The 18,559-nt window shown below is 39.6% G+C and overlaps 2 protein-coding genes across 6 annotated transcripts in view; both read left to right on the plus strand.

The window, feature by feature from the left end:
- Positions 1-1,196: 1,196 nt before the first annotated feature.
- Positions 1,197-10,599, plus strand: zgc:63972 (protein CutA homolog). Of its 2 annotated transcripts, XM_023291118.3 has the most exons (6): positions 1,197-1,464; positions 1,934-2,082; positions 4,388-4,447; positions 6,414-6,459; positions 6,553-6,602; positions 7,876-10,599. In XM_023291118.3, exons 1-6 carry the CDS (start codon positions 1,360-1,362, stop codon positions 7,976-7,978), a joined length of 513 nt encoding a protein of 170 aa, XP_023146886.1. In that variant the 5' UTR covers positions 1,197-1,359; the 3' UTR covers positions 7,979-10,599. The 2 variants fall into 2 exon arrangements, with proteins under 2 accessions (XP_023146886.1, XP_023146887.1); XM_023291119.3 differs by lacking the exon at positions 4,388-4,447.
- A 3,037-nt stretch (positions 10,600-13,636) lies between these two features.
- Positions 13,637-18,559, plus strand: part of dab2ipb (DAB2 interacting protein b) — a 195,039-nt gene continuing 190,116 nt past the window's right edge. For 3 of the 4 annotated variants that reach the window (XM_023291108.3, XM_023291109.3, XM_055019092.1), the window contains exon 1: positions 13,638-13,746. In XM_023291108.3, the coding sequence (XP_023146876.3) occupies positions 13,674-13,746 (73 nt within the window). In that variant the 5' untranslated portion in view covers positions 13,638-13,673. Of the gene's footprint in view, positions 13,747-18,559 lie in introns of all 4 variants that reach the window. The other variant, XM_023291112.3, reaches the window with a different exon arrangement.

Consider the following 18,559-nt stretch of genomic DNA (forward strand, 5'->3'; position numbering starts at 1 on the left):
AATGACATTGATGCGCAATGTTGGTTATCGAGAATATGGGGCTTAAAAAATTTTTAGAGTTTTACTTTAGATTGTGTTTGGATTTCAACATATTACAATATTGATATTAATAACCATTTATTGTGTAACTAATGTATGAGTTGTGTTGACCTGAATAGAATGAGAACATTAACCCCTGGTTCTGAAGGGTTAAATACATGATGGATACAGACAGGTCAAGGTGGAAAGTTACAGCTGCACGCACACACACACACATCAGTACAAAGAGTGTTTTCACACTACCAATTGTAACAATCACAACCAATCACATTTTACCATACTGTCCAAAATGTTCTTTTCATATCAGACTTTATCCTTTTCTGGGAGGCTGTTCCAAACAGAAAAGGTCCTTCTACAAGATTCTTTTGAGACACTGATATTAGAAAATAAGCAGCTTAATTGGTGAGAAGTAGTTTGTGTTCTATCTCAAAAAACGGACATGCTCAACAATTGTGACCCCGAGATTGGATGCAGTTTTTTGAACAGAGCTCTACCAGTTTCATCCATGTAACTGCCATGTGGCTATCGCTTATATTGAAGGTATAAGGGCTTTTAAAAAAAAAAAAAGAAGAAGAAGAAAAAGGAATGCTAGCTAAAAAGCATCACATTTTTTGACCTGTCCCTGTATACTTCGAGGGCCTACTACTTGGAAAATACTTATAGTGTGAAGGTAAAAATTGTGCAAGGCTTCATTAAATATACTGAAGTTATTATTTATAAAAACAAATAAATAAAATCAGCTGATTCTGAGAAGGTCAGGTGGGAACTTTTGTATTTAGGTTTATTTGACAATGTGGAATGATCCAGTAGAAATGTGAAAATAGGCCTCCCAGCACTGTAGTGTAAAACTTTTATTTATTTATTTATTTTAAATAGTTGAAAATTAACTTAGCCTATTATTTTCCCCACTGAGGGACACTGTCATAAAGCATGTGTTGCCATGAAGTCACAGTTCCATGTTGGCACCTCAGATTCACTCCTTCCTGGTGCAGCAGTCCTGTTTAGAATGTAAAGACGCCAAAGCCGATTATGACTGAGGCCTGGAGGCGGGACAGCCGGAAGTAACCGGGCGATTTGATTGGTCACAGGGGCTGCAGGACTTGTGAAGCAACCAATCGAAAGGGGCGGAGATTTGTCACTGTATTTGACCACTCGACCCCTCACCTGTCAGCGACATGCACTTCTCCTCTAACGGCAATTAGTTTCCAGCGTGTTCCTCCGTCGCTAAAACGGACCTGAGATGTTATTTTTCAAAATGCCGGGACACTGAGTTCAGTACAGTGCGTCCCTCGTGTTATCTGCTCCGTGTGGACTCTGGGAATGACATTTGTTGCCGCTAACAGGATGGAGTGCCTGTTCCAGCGATGCCACAAAGAGGCTGTTTTCAACTCAGTCTCCCGCTCGGTGCTGCTCATGTCATGTTTGGTGAGCTACTGACATCATTTTCTGCACTTTTACGTACATTTCTTTGTTGAAAACTTCGAAAAGAATCTTCAACAAGAAGGTCCGAGATGCAAAAATTACGGCAAATTATATTTTCTACACTAATATTTGTGCAGGATTTCCGTGTCATGCCGGGCTTTTGATGCACAGAGAAGTAGGACAGATTATAAATTGGTCAGTGCGTCCAAGCCAAGGCCAATACTCATTTATCTGTGACAGGCAGCGCCAAATAATAAGAGGATAAATACTGAATCCAATCCAATCCAAACATGGCAATCTCTTCAGAGTGCTGCAGATAATTAAATTGAGCTATAACTTCCTTCTCGTCCAAATATAAAGCACTTAACATCCAAATGTCTATGTAATTATACAGGGATGGCACAAACATGCTCTTCAAAGTCTTTGACGTAACTGGAGTCTTGTCTTCTTGCATCCACCCAACTCTCTGCAGCTCCTGGTCCTGACTGTGTCCATGTATCCTGGGTTGTGGTCCATCGGGATCCGGCTTCATTCAGTGTTCACAGGAAGCTATGTACCAGGTCACCACTCGGTGCTCCTCATCAACAGCCCCAACGAACAGACAGCCAAGGACATTGGCAGGTACAGGAAAGAGTGGTCACTACAGTCAGATTGCTTTTTAAAGTGTCGAAAAATGAGAAAACTGGGCACCTTTCATTCTAAAATACAGTTCAAATGCCTCAAATTTATATTTCTACATTTTGGGAAATACAAATGTGCACCTCTCACACGTTTGTACACAAGACACACGGGCCGGGCCTAGAATATTGGTGGCCTGGAGTCTATCCCAGCTGACTTAGGGAGAAGTTAGCTGGGACGACCAAGCACACTTACACCTATGGACAATTTAGAAACACGATTCAACCCCAGGTCCTTCTAGCTGTGAGGCGACAGTGCTAACCACTGCACCATCCTGCTGCCCTCATTACTGAATGAGGTACTACAAAACTATTAAGAGGACTATAAAAGCAATACAATTGCACATAAGGTTTTTATGGAAGGAAAACACTGATGTAGATGTAGTGGGTGATCTAGAGGGCTCCGTTATAGTTCCTCTGACGCAGTGGCGTGTAGAGTGGTCTGACTACACTCTCGGGCAGAGCTAAGAACTGGACAACATGATGGTGTTTGCTCAAAATAGTGACAGGGGCAGTTCTTTTGGTAAAATATTTTGAAACCTTTGCTAAAACTTGACTTACTTTCCAGAAATTGTTGCTGCTGTCTCTCATAGTGAATGTCATTTTGAAAATTGTAACATGCAGATAGCAGAAGGGGCTAACGAAGCTGTGTGAAATTCACAGCTAATGGCAGGCTTACATCCGAAATCTACATCCACCAAGTCAGACTATCTCAGCTGTGACCTGTCAGAGGAGTAAATAGATGCCCCTGAAGACTGACAGTATTCCCTCTGCAGAAATTCTATTATCTGAGAAGGTAAAGGGTCCTACTGAGCAAATACTCCAAAATATTTTAGTAGTACCACTAAAAAGATAATATGTTTGATCAAAACACTAGCTACATCCAAGCACAAACTTAAGGCACATTGGTAACTAGCTGACAAGCAAAGTTAGCAATTGCAACAAACATGTTTTAATTTAAAGAACATTTCAGAAACGGCACCTGTTAAAGTTATGCATACTTTCTAGGCAGCTAGCCAGGATGAAATTAACCGACTGACCCATCAGTCCAAAAACATGACTTTTACTGGGAGGTTTTGCTGGAGACTAACATTCACTCAGTCACATACGTGAGACAGTTGTGTAAAGTCATGGGGTTCATCCAAGTAGGTCATGCATGGCGATTTATTGCCCCACGAAAGTGGCAGATTGAGCAAGTCAAGATGGTACTGCTACATGACAAAACATGTGAGAAGTGAGTGTCAGAAAGTTGCACAGATTGTGTGGTCTAGTAAAAAAAAACGCTTAGAGACTAGATATGAAGTAACCAGCCAGCTAGCTTAGCATAGACACTGTGAGCACCTCTAAAACTGACTAATTAACATGTTATACTGAATTTTTAAAAATCTGTACAACAGAAGTCATGGTTTGATTTGATACGACTTCCAGTTGCCTAGCAACCTCATTGCAGTGAAAAAAAGAGAAGTCACTGTGCACGGTCATGAAATATTCCAGCACAAAAACATGCATGTTAAGATAATGCATTTTAATCGTGAGTTTCAGAGGTGCTTCTAGCTTGATTTTGTTATCTTTGGATATAGCCAAGCTAGCCATTTCCCTCCATTTCTGGATTTCTTGCAAACTAAATGGCAGCTGTTTTTTTCGCCATTAGTTAATTCAACAGAAAGCATTTCTCAAAATGGTCAGCTTTACCTTTAATCTAGAGGTTTATTACAAGCCTCTGTTTTGTGACATGTGGTTTGAGAATTTGTCAAAAGTGGTTTAAAAAATTTAAAGTCAGTCCGCCCAGCGTAAGTTTGACTTTTCTGTCTGGAGGAGATACATCATGTCAAACACACAAGTGGAGGAGAGCGCTGTGTTTGCACTCTCGTCTCCTTTGTTGGCATTTTGGCTGCATGCAAATGAGCTCTTTCTATTAAGCAGATGTCAAGAAAGTAGCCACAGTGCGATTTCCAAGTATGTAAATCACCTCCTCCAGAGCCCCTGACTTCAGGAAGGGGCATTGCAGAGGTGGTAATAAAATATGATATTAGCTGAGCAGCAACAGAAAACAAGTATGCCGTCTCTTTTTGAATTTACGTCATTAAAGTTCTGTCCTTCAGCCTGCCTGATGAGCACCATAATGAGGGGCTCAGTTTCATGTTGTAACAGATCAACAGCTGGTGGTTTGTGTTTAATTTCTATTACCGTTTTCCATGTTTCATTTCCATTTCAGTTCCAACCCTTCTGTTTTTGTTTTGTTTTTTCAGAGCAATCATGGACAGACGGCTGGCAGCCAGTATTAACATTCTCTCCAGGACCTCCACAATGTAAATCGTACTTGACCCCTGCCTTGAAACACATTTCTAGCAAGCTGACACACAACCACAAAGCCTAGCTTAGTTGTTATGTCCCTCCCATGTGCAGACACAGAAATACAATGAACACGCGCTCTTTTTGTCCTCTCTGCTGCATAGCTGATTTCCTAGGAAACTGCAAGGTGAATGGGCTACATCTGAATGCTTTTATCGGTTTCCCTATCACTCGAAGCTTGAGTGGCAGTTGGCCTTCGAAGCAGTCATGTTTTTGCATGCATGGATTAGCTTTCCTGTTAATGCATAACCCCAAAAGGAGGAAGGAAAAGCTCAGACTTTAGAAGGAGATAATATTTAGCCTAAAAATAGAGGATGTGGTTAGATAAGGGTGAGAACAGTGACAGAAGCAGTCAGGGTGTGTGAGCGCAGGTAATGTGCGACCTTCAGTTAGATCCTTGGCTTATTTAATTTTAAATGTCAACTTAGATTTTGGTATTTGTCATGAAATATGCTTTAAGCCAGAGCATGCAATGTATTCTAGAAGCCTTTGTGGTTATATTTGCTTAGTCTGACTCAGCCGATGTAGATTGCGGTATAAGCTTGCTACTGACCACACATTTTTCACCTCTTTCTACTTCCCCTCCACTATCGACACATTTCCATTTTCAGAGTCCACTTCACTACAGTAAATAGCAACAACTTCTGAGCAGCAACCTACCACAGGGAAGATTTCAAATTTTGCGGAGGATTTTCAATAATTCAGCCCTGCTAGTTTTCTTAGTAAATTATTAATTGTAATAATAGTGCTGATGTTGTTGTGTGAAAATGTTCCACCAAAACAATTCCACCTGTCACTGTTTTGCAAAGACACCGTTGCAGCATCCGTTGCATGGCTCCACCCAATACTATTGGGAGTGAGAGTTTTTCCCCTATAGCAGAATGGTAATGAGGTGCAGTCAGACCATTCTAACCAATATTAGGCTCTCAGCCAAAACATTTTGTGCTGCAGAATGTTCTGGATATGCAAGACTAATATTTACTGAACGTCTCTGCACATCCCAACAACGATCAATGACTCGTAATTATGTTTGTCATCTGCGACAGTCACATTCCTGTAAGTAATCCTTCCAAACGTTGCATTCGGGACACATGATATAATTGGATGGCCTACCTTCCCTTTCAGTCACTGCGCGTCACTGGGGTCTTTGCAAAGCTAGGTGGCTACATTGCTAGAGCTAATGGGCAGATAGCACAAAAATGGCAGACAAAGTTGCAGCGACATACAGTTCTACCTAAACCTACAGTGTACGCTCAGCCACACTTGCCAGATGATTGCATCCATTTATCTGAATGCATCTTTCTTTGCTCTTTGTGGTCTCTATCCTCCTACAAGGAGACTGAACAGCATACTTTGCAAACATGGTGACTTTAGATATGAAGTAGTTTTAGTCTTTTCTCCACTGACACTCGTGCAGCTGGACTCAGGCAGTGTTTGTTCTATTTTGAAGGAGTGGCTTTGGAGGGAGACCTAGGGAAAGGGGGTGTTTTTTCCTTTTTTTTTTCCCCAGTTATGTGCTTTCAAAATCCAGTTTCCTCTTGATGTTTCTACAATCCCACATGTTCTAGCTTTAAATATTGATTTTTGCTTGATGTGCTGTATTTCACAAGCTACAAAAAACACCATGTTTAAAGCACAGAGGCAGCTTTGCTCGTGACACCGTAAAAGCCTGTCAGGAACAGTTGGACAACATCACTGTAAATCACAGTGGCTATAATAAGTGGTTGGGCAAGGCTTAGATTGTTATGTTCTTTTGGAAAATATAGGTTTTCATGAAAGCTTTTATTTTATGGAATTTAAAGGCTCTGCACTGTGTACTGGTATTTTTCAGTCCCTAGTCACCTGTAGTCCCTCAAGCACATGTAGTAAGTGGTACAGTGTAGTTTGAATAATTTCAGGGATTTTTTTTTTTTTTTTTTTAAGGTACTATTGGAAAGGTGAAATCCAGGATGCAAGCGAAATCCTGATGGTAAGCTCGCTGAGAAACTCCTCTTGTGATCAACGTGTACTCAGGCATGTTGAAACAGAACATGTGTAAGATGAAATGTCATTGTTGTTGCAGCTGGTGAAAACAAAGACCTCCAGGATCCAGCAAGTCATAGATTATGTGAGGTAAGAGGTTGCTTAATGCATTTGGGAGGATTCCTATTTAGATCTTTGCAAACTGTATCTGGTGCATTTTCAAACTCGATGCTTCGGCTGTGTGCGCTGCTGTAGATAGGAACTTTAATTCTGGTCATTTTTAACTCAAGCCTTATTGTTTGCTTAAATTTTCATTACTTCACACAGGAGTTTTTCCCCAGAAGCACTATCAAAGAATTACAACCCTAAAATGTAAACCATATTAAATAAAAAAGTGCTGTGGCTCGCACATTTTCTAATTTACTGTTTTTTGTGTAAGAGTAATTGCATTTTATACTAAGAGGGCTTTGTTGCTTCATTTTTAAAGATATTTCTACTCAGAACCAAAGCCTGACCAATACTGGATTTTTGGGGCTGATGACGATACTGATTATTTGACCGCTAAAAAGAAGAAAAAAATCCACGCTATCGATATATCAGCCGAAATTCTTAGCAGCTTATCATGAAGACCACACTTGACTCAGCACCACTGTGTGCTCAGCTGTGATATGTGGTTTGCGACATGTGCTGCTGAGAGTGCTGTAAAGAAGGTTGGAGCACTCTCTGCAGGACAAACTGATGACACAATAAAAAAATAAAAAAATCCACAATACAAATGTGTTCATATTATTGAGAACAAATATGCCAATATCAATGCATCCTGACAGGCCAATAGTATTCAATTGGCCAATTAGTCCATGTATCAGGCTTCAGCTCAAAGATCCCATTTTGAAGCAAATATTTTTAATTTTTTCCTCAAGAAAGATTTTTTAAATGTAAAATTCTAGTAGTTGGTGGATGCACTTCTGTGTCACTCTTCATCCGCTTAAAATTTGTATTGCCAGATGAGAGATCTTACACATTCCACATGAAAAGCAGGTTTAATCAGGAATATTTCTTTTATTTCTGTCACCTGTAGAAACAGCATTAAACTCACTAATCTGTTAACTAGTTATACAGCATGTTTTCTACTCTAATAGAATATATGTAGACAAGCTTTATGGTAGTGTCACCATTTCTTTTAAAAGGTGTGTTGTGAAGCATCATAATACTTTGGATTCACTGAGTGAAGCCTTCTCTTAGGTGTTTGAATTGAAAAAAAGGGAGGTGAAATCTCTACATTAATTCAGTAATCTAGTGCTAAAGATAAACATGAAAGTGGTCAAGGTTGAAAAGGACAAAAATTCTTACTGCTGAGTTTCCCTATAGTATTGTATAGTGCATGGCCTAATACTTTGCATTGTGTTCTGTGGGTCCTTTCAAGGTCTGTGCATCCCTATGCAAACCCCGAAGTCCTCAGTTTCCCCGTGGAGGACGGCAGCCTGGCCTACATGGAGTGGATGGATGAAGCCATTCCAGATGACTGAGATATCATTAAAATCAAAGCCAATCTCAGCATGGACTTCAGCCAAACAGGGAAACTGAGCCATGTGTGCAAGCTGTTGATTGAACCTTTGGATCGAAGGGTTCAGGAAGCACTCTGCTGAATTAATGTTGTTACATGACATTTACACTTTTTTCTACTCTGGCATTTTCACCAGAAATTGTGCGTACCTCAGAGATTTTATTTTAGGTAATATACCATTGCTAAAGAAAACACTTAGTGAAAAATCTTAGATTGGAAGGGGCCAAGTTTCCAGTGGACCAGGCAGTTTTATATAAAAAGGTACAGTGATCAGCTACAACATTAAAACCACCTACCTAACATTGTGTAGGCCCCCCTTGCGCTGCCAAAATAGCTGTGAACCATTGGACCATGGGACTTCTGACAGTGTCCTGTGGTGTCTCACATCAGAATGTTGGCAGCAGATCCTTTGGAAAACTGAGGTTTATGTGGTGGGGCCCTTATGGATCAGGCTTGCTCCGGCAGATCCCACAGATGCTCGATTAGACCGGGATCTACGGAGTTTGGAGGCCAGGCCAACGCCTTGAGTTCTTCCCAGTCAGTTTTTGTGGTTCCGCTTGGGGACATTGCAGCCATCGGAGAGTGCAGTTACAATGAAGGTGCATGTTTGGTCTGGAACAGTTGGTAATGTGTCAACGTAACATCCACATAAATGGCAGGATCCAGGGTTTTCCAGCAAAACATAGCGTTTAACAATGTGATCAGTGTTAGACACTTAGCCTGAGTGGTTTTAATGTTATGGCTGACGAGTTTGCACTATGCTGCTGGTATACGTAATGATGCTTCTGTTTCCTGCTATGTTCCCAGTTATTTCACAGTTATAAAACAGATCAGATGGTAAAAACATCCCATTTAAACAATGGTTAGTTTTAATACACTTCCTGTGCTTCGTAGTGTGAGTGAGATAATCAAGATGCCTTGGATTGTATTCAGAAAATAAGTGACTCTGTAGAAACATCACCACTCTGAGTCATGCACTTCTTGCCTCATGCATTGTCAGAACTCTTCATTATGCATTATTGCTTATGCTTTACTGCTATTACAGGATACGAAGTGCAGACAACAAACTCAGTATGTGCAATTTATAGAGCACATTCTGGCAGCACTTGACTTAATGTCAGCCAGTTTGGAATAAATAAAAATTTAAAACCAAGCTCGTAACACTCTGTAATTTAGCTTTAAGCAAACATAAATGTTTATTAATTTGTCAGCGACGCTATCACTTTCCTCTGGTCCATGACTAGATACTGGTGTATAAATGAATGATAATATAGTGAAAGACAGATATATTTTAAAATATAAAATGTGTATTCATAGTGGAAGAAACACTAAAATCTGTCTTATAACTACATTAAAGTGTGTAAATGTTTATAAAAGGCTCCTACATGTTAGATGGGGATCAGCATAAGGCAGACTTGCAGGTTTAATATATGATAGTAATAGTTTGCACAAGAACATACTGATTGCAGGATTACAGTTCTCTATGCTGATAACAGTACATTTGTCATGCACTGCCTTGTACTGAAGCGTATATTGTTAGGATTTATTTTCAAGCCATTTCCAAGGTCTAACAAAGGAAGAAGAACAACATTCAGACAGGCAGAGTGATCTTAGTGTACCTACAGATCATCTGTCTAGCAGTAGAGGGAGGATGCATGAACAAATGTGTACACAAGGTGTTTAATTTCCTTTACTGGTGTGATACCACTAGCAACGCAGAGCAGTTTGCCTTGTGCGAATTAAACTGCAAGGGCAATACTTCTGAATTTCAACCGTGCTGAGCTCCAGGTTGACTCAGCTTGTACTAATAAAACATTTACTGCATCTTTTACTACCTCAGGTGAAGCTATAGAGAACTGTTGAGGATAAATTCATAGATAGGATTGGCAGGGCTCTGCATTAGTGGACATGCTGACTGTTTGAAGATCTGTTTTTCCTCACATTTTCTGTTTCACACGGAGCACATGGAACTAAAAATGACAAAACTTGAACTTGCCAAATAACAATTGAAATCAAATAACAGTAAAGTAATTTCTTGAAGGACAGTATCAGGAGTCTAAATCTTATCTGGAGGTTTATATTGAACATAAGCTTTGTGACAGGAACATTTTTATGTGCCTCTCAATATTCTGTTAATTACATTTCAAAAAGGAGCTCTGATCCCGTTAACTATAACATCTGCTAGATATACCAAGCCATATTTGCAGTTACACAAAACTTGCCAGCCATGTGAGCTTACATCATTAAACAAAAATACGCACCACAGCCTCGGTCTGCAGAAAGCGTTTCCGGCTTGAGGCCCCAACAAAGGAACTGCAGACATGGTTTAGTGTGGTGTTATGTTGGTGAAGCCAAAATAATCCTCCCTGTCAGGAGCAGAGATCAGGCCATGTGGTGGCAGTGTGTTTGTGTGAGCATTCGGTTCTTCAGTATCTACGTACCTATTCATAAAACACAGCAATGTACAAATACAGCAGGGGTGGATGTTATATTTTCATATGCAATGCCTCTGACAGCTGCCTTGGTGAGTGATTATTACTGTGTAATGATGCTCTGCCAAATAAAGATTGGAATTTTTTTGTATCCTGCAATTTTATTAAATGTTCACTAGATGGTGGTGTTTCAGCAAACATACAAACCACTGTTATTAAACATTCACACATGAATCAAATTTAATGAACACTGGCTGCCTGTTGGGTTTTGGCACTTAAGCATAAAAAAATTAAAAATACAATCCATGTATTTTCCTATGGTGTAGGAGTTGCCTCATTGGTTAAGGGAGAGACATGCCAGCTATATTTCCACATGAATATTACCAAAGTTGCGTAAACAGAGACATATGGCTGACTGTGTGCGATTAAATTCTCCATGGGATGTAGAGTTAGGAACAGGATAATTAAGAATCATCTGTAAGAGACAGACGCTGATAACATGTTCCTGCTGAGCAATTCAATAAACGGAGGATAAAACACACACCACAAGATATCTAAATAGTCTGCATTTTTAATTTGGATTTACACAATGTTCCTGCATTCCAAAGTAGCTGCCCGTATCTTGATTCCTTATTCTTTGTTCCTTTTTAGCTCAGGTAACCTGCATGACATATCCTGACATCAGTTTGAGGAGTTATTATTAATGTTTAATGCATTTTCTGACTGTTTTAGAGATCAAGTACTAACTTATGGGTTGCCAGATTGTGCAAAATCCCTCTGTAGCGTCAAAGACTGCAGGGCATCTAGAGGAAAACCTGTTTAGAAACAGTTTAACACTTACAACTGCAGAGTTGATAGATTAAATAAACATTTTGTCACTGGTTTGACATTTATAATTGCAAGTTTTGCTGGTGGCTTAAGGTACCCAAAACTACAAAACACTTCAATAAAAACTTACTAACATTCACAAACTGTTGATGTGTGCTGTGAATATGTGACATATTAGTGAATTAGACAAAACCATGTCAAGGATAAATAATCACATTTAGCACCATAAATTGTGTGTTTATGTATTAGTGCAAACAAGTGAGAAAGGCGTCATGGTTGACCGGTTTTGAAAATTTCAGAAAACTCCTCGATCACAGCAGCAGTGGTAGTAAAGTGTGTGGTACATTCTGGAAAAGGGAGTGGGGTGAATACATTGTAGGTAGGAGGAATATATTAAACAGTTTAATAATGGGCTGGGAGGGAACGCTCTTTCGTGGGGAAGTGGAACATGATCTTGCAGCACCCCAGATACGCTTCCAAGGGCAGATGGTCTACTTTTATTTCATAATCATGCAATCACATTAAAATTCTCTTCTTTCTACAAATTTTGCTACAAGAAAAAGCTGACTATCTATGAAGTAACATCACAGAAGATGGATTTTTTTAAACAGACGGAGAACATGCTTTTGTATTTAATAAATGAAGCGCATAAAATGAACCCACTTGTCAAAGGCAGACGAATTTACTGCAAACAGACCTTTTGAATAGTCATGGAGGAAGAGGAATTTTGCTCAAGATGCCGAGATTCTCTCCACCACAGTGTATGGTGAGCTAACAAAAACAGGAGTCAGAGGGGTGACCATCGCAAGAGTTAACCAATCAAATCAATTATCCAATAAGTTCACAGATAACTGGTTGGGGAAATTGTCAGTTTTTCAACCTCTTATCCCTTCTTTGACCAATGCAAGTCATGGAAAAAGTTGTTGCTTGAGTACCCAAGCATGAATAATGACATGCATGCGCACATTATCAAGTGTTTTGGAAACATGGTGCATATCTTGATTGAATGCACATACCAAACTTGATGTCATCTAAAGGTTATGAGGTTTTAATCAAGAGAAGAAGAAGACCATCATTCATCTTGCAAGCAGACAGGGATAACATTATTAAGAATCTGTGATTAATCTCAAGAAGTACGGACTCTTCGTTGGAGAGTGGAATGTTGATGAATACAGAATGGAACAGGAAAAGTTTTAAGTTCTGCAGTCATTGATACAACCTTGAGAATCTCATCTCTGTATTAAAGTAATGTTTTTTTTCTATTAAAATAACTCCCACATGCCTTAAAACAGCTTAGAAGTTACTCTACATCTTTGCTTCTTCTAAAATGTGCACATTTATGAAGTCTCTGCCTTTCTCCCAAACTACCTCTCTCCACTCAGTGCAGCTCAGCACACCAGCTCACCTACACTGTAAAACCACTCTGTGCTATGCAGTAAGTTGCAATACTGGAGTAATTCCATCAAACATGTTTAAATTGGGGAACTAATTCTGATTAAGAACATGATACAAAAAGCCCCACTCCACAAGTGGACAAAATTGGTTTCCATTGATTTATTATGTATAAACAAATCAATGGAAACAGATTAATTTGTAGTGTGTAAATATAAGTGACTGGTAATCTCTTTCACCCGCCCTTTTACAGACTGTAATCAGTACACTGGTATGATAAGTCTAGCATAAAAAAAATAATTAAAAAAACACAATATGGACATGTTAACAAGGTAAGAAAAAAGATCAGCTGGAAGATCAGCTACAGATAAACCAAAATAGTTTGTGCTTGTCATTTTTGTACATTACAGTGAGCTGCATTAGCTTCAACGGCGGCTATGGATTTCTTACATGTTGTCATGCTGGAATTATGCCATTTACACTGCAAATTCGCTGAAGATTAGATCTGTCACACAAAATCAAACTGGTGTAGAACACGTGAGCTTTCAATTGGCTTAGTGTTCCGCGTTGCAAGGTTACGTAGAGGGGAGGGAAGAGTGATGGCTCGGTGCCTGAGTGAGTGAGCCTACACTAAAGGTGATTGCTTTCTTCCTCTCTTCAGCACCTCCTCTTCTTCGGTCTCTACAACTCCCTCCCTCCTCACGCTCCTCCCCTCTCCCTGCCTCTGTGTACCTCATAAATCTCCATCTGCAGTACATGTGCTTTGTGTAAGACACACACATCCACTTTCTCAGCAAATGAGAACAAGAATGAAAGAAATGGAGAATGAGATTGGAGACACTTGGCGAGGTGATAAAGGAGCTCATTTCTTCTCCCATACCTTCCTCTTGGCTCTGTTGCTCACTCGCTTGCTCGCTCACTCCCTCAGCTGCTACACAGACTCCGTCATCAAAACACACAGTGAGGCGTGCTGGCTTGCTCACTCTCTATAGCTTGTGGACACACATGCACAACCTCACACTGGAGCAAGCATTCAAGATGCAGCAGCAGGAGAGCATGTCTTCTGATTCCCTGACAGGTAAATTCAGAAGAAGATCTTCCCGTTTTCTTTTCCCTTCTTTTGCATCCTTATCCATCATGTTTCCCTCCTTTTCTTTCCCGTGTTAAAATGCTGGCTTCCCTCTCCCATTCTCTCCCTCTCTGTACCCATCTGTCCATTTTCTTGTTTGTGTGTTTCTTTTCGTTTTAGGTACACTTGCGAGTACATGTGTAGTGATATAAGAGATGATGATTGTTACTGTAGTAAGCAGGAGGTGTGCCTTTTGTCCATATGGTACTGCTGAAGGAGTACATTAAAGGTGGAGTAGCTCCCGCTACTACAACTGCTTCACTTCCAAAGCACAGCTGTGAAAGTGCATATGGACTAGAGAATATTGCATTGTGACCTAGATATAGTGACAAGGCTTGTGCCTCTTCAGCTGGGATCTGCGTCTTTTCTCTTGTAGTTCAATGTTCTCGGTATCTCAAAACAGAGTGACAACACAATTTGATTGCTGGCTGCAATGGAAATTCAGGTCATATGTGAAATTTAAGCCGCGAAAGATTAAAGCAAGCAGTTTGAGCAGAGGAAGAGTGTTTACACGAGCAGTGCTTGGCCTGTGAGGTTGATAGTCGTCCTTGGTGATGAGGACGAATCGACCCTGCTGTGTATTGAGTTGGGAACTGGAATGTTCACACTCATCTTTAATTAGTTATGCAATCCGTTTGGTTGGCGCCAGTAAATGACAACTGAGAGGTAGAAATACAGTGTCAGTCAGGTTCACTTTGATTTACATCAACTGAATACTAAGTCAGATTATACTGTTTACAGTATTTTAAAGTGGACCACAACAACCCTATTAGGGCTGTTTGATGTGAACATTCCTTAGAAGTACAAAGACTTGTGCAGCAAATAATGAGACTTTGTATTGTGTCGGGGAAAAAAAGAAATCAATAAAAACTCAGAATGGCATAGAGGATCACTAGCTAAAATTATGTCTTGAGTATTTGTTCCTGTACACATAAATAGTTACCTCATTTGGTGTTGACATGACCACTATTTCATGTATATGTTGCTTTTGGAAGTCAGGGAGGTCTTACCCCAAAGGGGAAAGCAGGGAAATAACCTGTTATAGCTTGCCAGTTCTTTACAGTACAAACCGGTACAATATTGATTCTTGTATGGCTTTAGATTATGACAACGTGAAACTCTGACAAGCATAAAAACCACAGCCATCTTTATTCTAGTCACATTCATCAGCAGCATACATATTAGAAGCTCTTCAGAACAATACAAAACAGCTTTTGTAAATGTCAAATATTTTTACCCTGATGAAAACATTTTCCGATATTATTGTAAATTAATTTTATTATATTGTTCCTGATTATACACCAGTTTTCATCTTGCTGTGTTATCAAATGAATACAGCCATAATATAATATCCATTTATGTATATTTATATAGAGTCCATGTGAAAAGTTCTTAGATCCTTTCAAGGATCACAATAGTCCACAATAACAAAGTAAAAAATAGTTGATTTTTCTGTAAATTTCTTAAAAATAAAACTAAAATGTCCCATTTATATAAGTATTCAGTGTAGAACTTTGTTAATGCGCCTTTTCGGAGCAACGCCAGCCTCAGGTCATCTTGGTAATGATTCCACAAGCTTGGCACAACTTTGTTTTGGATGTTTCTCTTTTTGGCAGAATCGTTCATGCTAAACCAGGTTGGATAGGAAAAATTGATGCACAGCCATTGTCAAGTCTCTGCAGAGATGCTTTGTTAGGTTCAAGTCTGAACTCCAGGACTCCGAGTTGTCCTTTAGCCAGTGATGATTATGCCTTAGTGTTGTACACTTTTACCTTAGTCTAAGAGCCTTTAGCACTCTGGAATAAAGGTTTTCACTCAGGATTGCATTTTAATATTCTGCATTCATTTTTCCCTCCATCCTTACTCATCTCTCAGTTTCTGTTGCAGAAAAACATGCCTGCAGCATGATGCTGCCACCACCATGTTTAACTCTAGGGATGGTCTTAATGAGGTGATACTCAGTGCCTGGTCTTCTCCACACATGCTGCTGGAGACTGTGGCCAAAGAGTTTAATATTTACTTCATCAGAACAGTTTTTTTCTTCCTTTTCATGGTTTGAGAGTCATTTAGATGCCTTCTGACAAACTCTTAACAATTTGCCATGCACCTTTTAGCCGAGGGTCAGTCTGACCACTCTACCATAAAGACCTGGTTGGTCCTTCTGTAAGACTTCATCGTATCCAAAGGGAATCTGGAACTCAGTGTGCATTGGGTTCTTGGTTAGTCTCACTACTTCCATGTGTTCCAAATTATTCAATTTTGCTAAGAGGACAGATTAAGAGTCTTTTGGTCGTTCCAAGCTTCCTCCATTCTGCCATGCATTCGAGCACTTTCAAGACTGCAGAAATTCCCTTCTGTAGCCTTGGAACAATCCCATCTCAAAAGGCTACAGACAATTTTGTCGACCTCATGACTTGGTTTTTACTCAGACATACTCCATTAACTGAGACCTTTTATAGACAGGTGTGTGCCTTCCCTAATCATGTTTAATGAGCTCATTTAGGTAAAAGGCAGACTCCAATCAAGTTGTAGAAGCATCTCAAGAGCCACTGATGGAGGTAGCATGCAGCAGAACACATTTGCATGTGTCATAACGAAGGATTTGAATACTTGTGTAAATGGGATATTTAGTCTTTTGTTTTTCAGAAATTAACAAAACACTCCAAAACCTTGTTTTTGTTTTTTTTTTTTTGCTTTTTCATTGTTGAGTGTTGTCTAGATTAAGAAAATTAATCAATTTAAGTTGGAAACAGAATGTGGAAAATCTGAAATGGTTTGAAAATTTCTACTAAATTCCAGGGTTTGTTGTTTTTTTTCGGAACATCTAGTCCTTCTTCGAATTTTGATGCTTGTTTTTGTCAATATACAGTATTTGGTCATTTATAGTGGTTAATGTGGGCAAGGTTTCCGGTGTCCTTCCAAGCTGACTGCAGTGCCATTTATTTGTTGTCAGCCGCACTGCAGCCAATCAGTTGAATCAAAGAATACAAATGAAGAGATGGCATTGACAGAGGGAAAAGAAAACTAATGTTAGCTGTTTATTATGAAGACCCTGACCTGTCTCTGAGTGTCACATGTTCACTTAAGATCCAGTGAAAACTGAATGAGGAGTCAGCGATCGGACTTCACACTTGGAGTTTGTTTAAATGACTTAAACTGACTTTTAAACTGTGACTACATGTTGTGCAGTGGCAATTGGAAGATAATATATTGTTGTTGCCAGTGTTTGTGATTTACCGACACCTCACTGCTGCTCTGATACGTCGACTGTCACCCATCACCAGTTTCATCCGAGCTCCCAGGTGAAATCATCATCTGTATATCACATCGACTTTGCTGCACTTCACCTACGAGCAAACCAGCAGCAGATAACGTGCAGTACAACTCTGGAGACGGTTGTTGTACAGATGCACTCTGTGCTTCATGGGCTTTTCAGACAGATGGCTGTTAGTAGTGCAATCTCAGCATGAACAAGAAAGGCATAATTTACCATTAAGTGTGTTGTTTGCCCGCAGCAGTGACAATAGTAAATGGCAAGCAGGATTACATAATGCGTGATAGTGTAAGAGAAATGTGAAGGTTCACGGGAAGTTAAAAGCAAGAAAAATAAAAATAAATCTTAACTGTGGAAAATTACTCATTTAATGCAAGATGGAGGTAAACAATATTCCCGCTCAGCTTCTTTGTGGTACACATTTCAGCTGTGTGCAACTCTGGATTCCATGTCGACAGCAATGCCTTTTTTTTGTGATTGCCTTGGCACAGTTTCTACAACAGTTTGAATGTGAGAAACTCTTAATCAAAGATCCCAACTGCAACTGAAGAGAGCTGGCAGCAAACATTTCCTGAAATAAGCTGCACTTTTATAAAAGCATGAGCAGCAGACAAGAGACACTCACAGTTTTCACCAGACATTGTACATGTCAAAATGAGAGCACTCGATGCAAAAAACACAAGCAAGTTTTGATGAAGCACACAGAAAAACATGTTTTTAACCACCATTACTGGCAAGAAAGGGGGGGAAAAAAATAAAGAAGTGGATCTGGGGTTGAGTTTGTTTTGAGCAAACCATTTCTCACCGATTCTCATTCAGCCTGCATTCAATAGCACCAATATGAATTAGTGTATTGCTGTAGGGAGGATTTGTATGCATGTGTAAGCAGATTTAGGGTTACTTTTTCCAGACTATCTAACCATGAAACACCAAGCAATAACACATCCTTGGACAGGGATTGGGTTGTAGTTCAAATTATAGAGTCAAGTGGAGTTGCAACTTCCTCACACGTGCCATGCCACAATTATCAAATCACACGACACGAGGAAAAATTCAACAGATCGATGCGCAAGATTACAAAGCTATTCAACTACTGCTGATTGCAAAAGACCCAACAAGCAAAACCCTTCATTTCATTTCCTCTTGTTTGACTGGTGATCTTAATCTAAAACCCACACTGTGTTCACAGAACCGATGTGGCATTTTAATTTAATATCAATTTGATTTAAGTCAATATTAAAGTTCACCCAACTCACTCCACTCCGAGGACAAAAAAAGTAATTGCTTTTTTAAAAATTTAGTGCACAAGCATTTCAAACTTATGGAAAGCTAATGCATTAACACAACTGGTTCAAATTCTGTAGTTTCAGCTCCCTGCTGCTTCTTAGTTAAATATACCTCAGGTTTGTTTTCCTGTTTTTGTCTCTTTGTGATATTTTACTTTGTGAAAACTAAATGGCTAGAGTGAGAAAGAGAGAACCTTGAGAC

The sequence above is a fragment of the Amphiprion ocellaris genome, chromosome 17, assembly GCF_022539595.1.
Source record: "Amphiprion ocellaris isolate individual 3 ecotype Okinawa chromosome 17, ASM2253959v1, whole genome shotgun sequence".
Taxonomy (NCBI): Eukaryota; Metazoa; Chordata; class Actinopteri; family Pomacentridae; genus Amphiprion; species Amphiprion ocellaris.